The sequence below is a fragment of the Amblyomma mixtum genome, chromosome 3, assembly GCF_055824585.1.
Source record: "Amblyomma mixtum isolate Tamu chromosome 3, ASM5582458v1, whole genome shotgun sequence".
Taxonomy (NCBI): Eukaryota; Metazoa; Arthropoda; class Arachnida; order Ixodida; family Ixodidae; genus Amblyomma; species Amblyomma mixtum.
Genome location: NC_143014.1, coordinates 144,039,893 through 144,046,953, shown reverse-complemented (window position 1 = coordinate 144,046,953; position 7,061 = coordinate 144,039,893). Strand labels below are relative to the sequence as shown.

The 7,061-nt window shown below is 44.9% G+C and overlaps 1 protein-coding gene across 1 annotated transcript; it reads right to left on the bottom strand.

Annotated features, from left to right (window-relative positions):
- Nucleotides 1-2,167: 2,167 nt before the first annotated feature.
- Nucleotides 2,168-6,131, bottom strand: LOC149352236 (uncharacterized). Its single transcript, XM_089581401.1, has 5 exons — nucleotides 5,970-6,131; nucleotides 4,387-4,448; nucleotides 3,699-3,794; nucleotides 2,772-2,798; nucleotides 2,168-2,285 (listed from the first exon to the last, which is right to left on the bottom strand). Exons 1-5 carry the CDS (start codon nucleotides 6,064-6,066, stop codon nucleotides 2,217-2,219), a joined length of 351 nt encoding a protein of 116 aa, XP_089437527.1. The 5' UTR covers nucleotides 6,067-6,131; the 3' UTR covers nucleotides 2,168-2,216.
- Nucleotides 6,132-7,061: the final 930 nt, after the last annotated feature.

Sequence of the window (7,061 nt, the reverse complement as noted above, 5' to 3'; positions counted from 1 at the left end):
AGTCGGGAGTGGCTATTCTCCCGGCAGCCGTGAGAATTCCTCTCCCACAATTCTCACGGCACTCGCCTCTGATTGGCTCTACACGGTCACATGATAACTGCCGGTAGAATAAGATTTTGTTATTCTCCCGGCAGCCGTGAAAATTTCGGCAACGCAATTTTTACGGCTGTGCGTGATCAAATGATAATTTAAGGCTTTGTTGCTCTCTCCCGGCAGCCGTGAACCCTGAACATCTTTTCCTACCTTTTTTATTATTTGAATAAAACTACTACCACCGGTTGAGCGTTCGGGCAGGCGCCTCTAATTATCATTCATGGTTTCAGCGTTTCAGTAGTTTATGTGGTTGGAGGAGCAATTGCAGCATTGGTGCAGAAGTCGACCCCGTCAGCGGAACGCTGCGGGCTTTTCACCACTGGGTCCAGCGATACATGTTGCCTCACGTACTTTTCTTTTTGCTACGTAAGTGCTAATAAATAGTATTATTATTATTAGCACTTTTAGGCGTTGCGCGAAGTTTTCATCTAACCAAGAACCTGAAGAACACGTTTCAGCGGCCTTGGGCGCATCGCGCTGCAAATTATCGTCACACGCGGTAGTGCTTCCCGTTTACTCTTTATAGGTCGACTGTTTAGTACTCGGTTCACAGAAAAAAACAATGACCTTGAGTAATTACGTGATATCCTGAAAGAAGTACCGACACTCCAGTGAAACAAACATCCTCGATGGCACAGAATTTTATTCCAAGTAAATTACGTCGCCGTGTGCCTTGTTTAGGCAGCCTGCGTAGAAAAGAAGTCTTTTGACGGTTGGTTGGTTGGTTGGTTTCTGGGGTTTAACGTCCCAAAGCGACTAAGGCTATGAGAGACGCCGTAGTGGAGGGCTCCGGAAATTTCGACCACCTGGGGTTCTTTAACGTGCACTGACATCGCAGAGTACACGGGCCTCTAGAATTTCTCCTCCAAAGAAATTCCAGCCGCCGCGGCCGGGATCGAACCCGCGTCTTTTGGGTCAGCAGCCGAGCACCATAGCCACTGAGCCACCGCGGCGGCCAAGAGAAGCGAGTCAACTACTCAAAGTATTGACATTACAAGGGAGCATTACATCGATGAGGGCAGTTTTGATGTGCATTGAGGTCGGGCAGTGGTCACGTGACAATGCACAGCCAATGAGAAGCGAGTGCCGTGAGAAATTCGCAAACACATTTCTCACGTCTGCCGGGCAGTGGTCACGTGACAATGCACAGCCAATGAGAAGCGAGTGCCGTGAGAAATTTGCAAACACAATTCTCACGGCTGCCGGGTCAGGACCTCTGTCAGGATATCACGTAATTACTCAAGGTCATTGTTTTTTTCTGTGAACCGAGTTCTAAACAGTCGACCTATAAATAGCAAACGGGAAGCACTACCGCGTGTGACGATGATTTGCAGCGCGATGCGCCCAAGGCCGCTGAAACGCGTTCTTCAGGTTCTTGGTTAGATGAAAACTTCGCGCAACGCCTAAAAGTGATGATAATAATAATAATACTATTTATTAGCACTTACGTAGCAAAAAGAAAAGTACGTGAGGCAACATGTATGGCTGGACCGAGAGGTGAAAAGCCCGCAGCGTTCCGCTGACGGGGTCGACTTCTGCATCAACGCTGCAATTGCTCCTCCAACCACATAAACTACTGAAACGCTGAAACCATGAATGATAATTAGAAGCGCCTGCCCGCAGAAGTCTAGGAACGCTCAACCGGTGGTAGTAGTTTTATTCGAATAATAAAAAAGGTAGGAAAAGATGTTCAGGGTTCACGGCTGCCGGGAGAGAGCAACAAAATATTAAATTAGCATTTGATCACGCACAGCCGTAAAAATTGCGTTGCCGAAATTTTCACGGCTGCCGGGAGAATAACAAAATCTTATTCTACCGGCAGTTATCATGTGACCGTGTAGAGCCAATCAGAGGCGAGTGCCGTGAGAATTGTGGGAGCGGAATTCTCACGGCTGCCGAGAGAATAGCCACTCCCTTAAAAGTCACCTGAAGAATGTTCATATTGATAACTTAATGGAGACCTAATGGGCAAGTCACGTAACTCTTCTCGCCTTTGCTTTTATGAGGACCGCAGATCCGTCCTCCCCAATACGGTACTCACAATGCCCTTTGAATAATGAGGATTGAAGCAGTCTTTGGTGCGATATTTTTGTTGTCAATGAAATTTATTAGAGTTCTTGTGACTAGCTAGCTTGGTGAGCTGCGTCCCGGCAGGCAGTGATGGTGCCGCGGAAGGCATCTTTCTCGGCATCCTGAACAGAGAAGGCAGAAGACGAAATTAGCCGGAAAGTAAAATAATGAAAAGGGCACTGAAGTCATTGCTTCCATATGTCTTTCGTTATTCGAGAACTGGAGCGGAACACCAACGCCATGAGCGTGGTCTCTGAGAATACAGGCAAGCTTTTGTGCACGGGAAAGAATCTTTGCATTACTTTGAACGTACCAACTATTCACTAATCCTTCGCTACAAGAACCGTATTATCAAGAGCTGCATTTTAAATTTTATTCTTCGTTATAATTCGCTTGGAGACAAAGAGAAAATTTTCTTTAAATATATGCATAAATGCATTTTTACTTCGGCTAAGCTTGCTTTTGGGCGAAGAGGTTCCGGTTAGTGGCATTTGGTCTACGTTTTACTGAAGATCTCTGGTTCGTTTTTATCATGATATGAACACTGACACGGCTTCATGGCGCTCCTCAGAGCTTGAAATTTAAAGCAGACACAGAAGCTCACTTACCGTGAAAAATTCGTTTCCAGAGTGCTCCTGAAATGAAAGGGAGAGAAGTTGAACGACAATCAGTGCCTTTCGCTACACACGTTCGAAATCAAACTTGACATTACAGTACCACCTTCCTTCGCTCTTTTATTTTTAAGTCATACCTTCCAAATTACGCCCCCCTAAAACGTGCCAAGCCTCGTTTTTTACGCTTGGCAACTGTGCAACAAGTGCTTGTTCTTGAAACTCAACCATGTCAAGTTCCTGAGGCTGCTGGCCTACATCAGCAGGCCCCCTGCCATTGCAAAAGCCTTCCGTCGAAGACATGTTCATGAATACCAACGATGGCAGGCACTGAAGAGCAAGCAGCCTGGTGAACACCCATGCACTGCAAGCCTCTGAACAATAAATGCCATTCACCTCAATGTAATTTCAGGCATTGTATTCTTATAACCAAGGGTGTTATTTATTCTAAAGGTCGTTTGAAGGATGTATCACCCGCGGAAGGCCCAGCGGCATGAACTCATGATGCTGCAATTCGGATCAAGCAGGTTGAAAATTTTGGCCTTATGGAACGCGAAATGAGGTTGAATACAAAAATTTTTCGGTTGTGCTACATTTTGTATAGTGTTATTGACGTTACTAAGCATTACTGACTTCTATTAAGAATGTCTGTGCTCACGGTTCCTGAGCGAGCCCATTAGTCAATTCACACGCGTGCTCCGCACGGCTGGAGATTTCACTGTGATGTTATTTTTTTAATTTTGGGCACGAATACCGCCAGGAATGTGCTTTTTTGTATACTTTAATACGAGGGACTCGATAAGAGCCTTCTCGCTAAAATCGGATAACACTTAAGTAGCATGCAAAATTGCATGCCCTCAATATTGTCGCCTGCTGGAGGAAGTAGGGAAAACCGAAAAAATGAGACCATGAGACCCCACTCACCAGAGTGCCCTGGTTCCGCTCACACATTTTCTGGAAAACGCAGTGCAGCTGGTCGCATTCGAGGCGCTCCTGCATTGCGTTCAGCTTGGTCCGAATCTAAAAAGAAGAGGAAGCATATTAGGCAGTTTCTCCTCTAACAAGGCAAAAACACTATATGGTCAGCATCCGAAGGCGTCCGAATTGTTCTGTAAACATAAGTAGAAAATTACATGTTCTCCAACCTATATCTGCTGACGAACCGATGGTAGTACTTGGATTTACAACATCGTTCGAGCGACACAAGGCGCCGAATGGAACAACTAATTTACAAGTGTGATGAAAAGTAAATTCAAGTGATACGCAGTCAAAGCGCATTAACGAGTACAGAGCCGCTTATGGCTGGTAGCCTCGTGCGTTAACTACAAATATTTCGGCTGCCGTTTAGGGGCCCGTCTATTAACACTTAGTTGTGATCATGTGATAACGGCGCTGTTTCGGCGTCGTCACTTCATGATTGTACGTGCGTGCCTGAGAATTAAAATATAGCCCCGATATTCTTCTTGGTGATAGCGCCTTACATATGCAGAGCGAGCACTAAACTACAGTATGATAGGGGTTTAGGAAATGAATGAAACAATTCGGTCATTGCGCTTATGCTAGCAATTATGCTAAAGCTACCTAGAAAGAAATCATCAATAAAGACTCAGACCGCTTCATCGAGGCGCTCCTGGAGGCATCCGACAAGTGCGACCTGTGCTTCCCTTTCCAGAGCTGAAAAAGAACAAAAAAGGAAAAGATGTTGAAACAGACTGTTTAGGGATGTGCTCATATATACATAAGAAAACCTATCTTTCTGGCACTAAAGGACGGGAAAGAATGCCTTTGTAGGCATCAGCAATCTGCCAGCGCTAATGACGCTCGCATTTAAACAATCATTCAATGCCGGACTCAGTACCAAAAATGCCGTACATAGTGTTTTGCGAAAAATACATTTTAAATTCACTATCTAGGGAGTGCAGTGCGACGCTCTCTGTGAGCCATCAAAGGCACTCTACCCAAGGAGAGAGCTCTTGTGATCATGTCAACAGTCATAACAGAGAGAAGTGGTTACAGGTATACTTTAAACGGCTCAACTCCAACAGGGTGCAACATTTCATTTTTCAGGCAGGGTCATCAGGGCAAAAGAACACGTATTAACTAGCAATTATTGCTCGTATTCAGCATAGTGGATACATTTTCTGTAATTTATGGAATTGTATTCCGTTCTTTGCGGCACGTTTTTCTTGATTGTCGGAAAAGGAAATCTTTTTCTTTTGTCAATGGGGCAATAATGACCCCATAAAACTTGGCCCCCTTTAATGCTGCCTGGCTCAATCATTAACCGTTTCTGGGCAGATAATATTTTTATCCTAGCGGCGGTATGCCGCAAACGAGTGGTAATTAAGAGCCACCAGAGATGCTGTAAAACCTGTTAATCTCAACAAAACGCCTGCGTGAAAAGGTGACAGAATCAGTGATGATCATCATAAAGTAGGCGTTGTTGGAATAATGAAGATTTATAAATGAGAGAAACGTAGAATATGTATACATTGTGAGCTTATAGAACTATGGTTAACCTCGTCTGTAACCTTCACTTAACTGGATGCTCTAAATTCTCACAGGCCTTGTGTTGTTTGAATTCAGTATTCATTATTCAGGAAGTGCTAAAAGAAATTATCCTCCCTCAAAAGAATTCAGCGCTGCGTTCAGAACATACTCCTCGCATCTGACTGAAGAGAACAGTATGCTCTTGACGGGTGGTGCAGAGTCTTGGTTTTGATAATGCCTTAGGAGCGCGGAGTTTAATGTTAGTAAAAAATATATGCACAACGAAAATCTTCATGCCGAATTTTGCTCAGCAACAGCCCAACAAGAGTCTTTGCAACACGAGCACATAATGGTGTTTATGAAAAAAATCATATAAACATCAGCTCGCGCCCCGAGATATAATCATATTATTACGCACTTCTTGGAAGTGCGAAAAGCTTCTAGAAAGCGAGTAGAACCACACGAAATGACTCGCTCATCACTGCAGGTTCATTTCTACAGCACCCGTACGCCTTCACGCGCCCTGAAATTATTGCACAATGCACGCCTAAGCGCACAGCTCTTGCAGCACTGGCGCAATTTTTCTTCTAGAAATAATTTGAAACAACGCGAATGTCTAATCCTGCAATACCACCACATCCATCGTAACAGAAACCGGAGTGACAGAATACAAGCCAGGAGCACAGGAATACCGCCGGTACGTACCGCAGACGGAGCCGTGGTGGTGGTGCTCGTCATGGTCCGCAGAGGCCAGGCCGAGGAGGCCGACCAGCATAAGGGCAACCAGTGCTTTCGGATTCATTGCTTCCGTGGAGAGGGGAGTCCGCTCTGTGCTTCTGTGGTGACACGTGTTACCGCAGGCGTAAGGACTGCTTATAAAGCACCCGTCCGCTCCTAACCTTGAAGGACTCTTATCTTTCACCCGGAGTTTTTTTGATAGCCGAAGGAAGCGCTGGCGTGATTTCTCTGCATTGTACAATCTGAGCAGGAAAAACAAAAAGAAAAACAAAATGGCAGAGATAGAGATGGTCTTCTCCCTCATTTGACGAAAGCAGGACTTGCGCCACTTTGTGAGCCAGCGTGAAAGGCATTCCTAATCTATATTTCTGTCGCACACGAGACACTAAAATGGCGAAAGGGGTTGTCGCCACTGAGTAGCACTATGAAACATTTCAAAGTGCTTTATTTTCATGTGTCTTGTGGTTACTTCGTATGCTAATTATGTGCACGTTTATTGTTTTCGCTCCAGTGTCAGTAGCTTTAAAAAATGTGCTTTATGTAACTGTTGCGATGCATGTATTTTAATCGCCAGCATCTGACAGAGGAGTTTGAGACAGCAGATAGCTACGATCACCGATGCGTGTCCTTGGCGGAAGTCGTCTGCTTCTGGGGAGAGCTACCTAAGAGAAGAGCGAGCTACTCAAACGTAGTTTTCGAAAATGTCATGCGCGAGCTAAAACTGGATGCATCTTTTTGTAGGAGACAACGAGACGTGGCAGTGCGTGAAAAAGTCCTGGAAGCTACTTCTGGCGCAGTCATCTTCGACTACAGTAAGCGATATGAAAATTTACCGAAGGCGCCTAAGTCTAGTTACGTGCTTTCATTGCGGAAGCGTTGTTATTTATTTTTATTTCCTTTTTATTTTATCATTTTTACTACTGATTCAATTCTACCTGCCTTGCTCATGAAACACCTACTCATTAGGATACAGTCGTAAGGCAACGCATGTACTGGGTTCCCTTCAGTCTGCTCAGAAGCAAACTAGTTTTGTGTGCTATGGATTGCCTGCTCCCTTTG

Excerpts from the sequence above, each read along its gene's own strand:
- LOC149352236 (XM_089581401.1), bottom strand. The coding sequence starts at position 6,066 with ATGAATCCGAAAGCACTGGTTGCCCTTATGCTGGTCGGCCTCCTCGGC. Across the intron at positions 4,449-5,969 it reads CCACCACGGCTCCGTCTGCG|CTCTGGAAAGGGAAGCACAG; the intron begins GTACGTACCGGC and ends GTTCTTTTTCAG. Across the intron at positions 2,286-2,771 it reads CTGGAAACGAATTTTTCACG|GATGCCGAGAAAGATGCCTT; the intron begins GTAAGTGAGCTT and ends TTCTCTGTTCAG.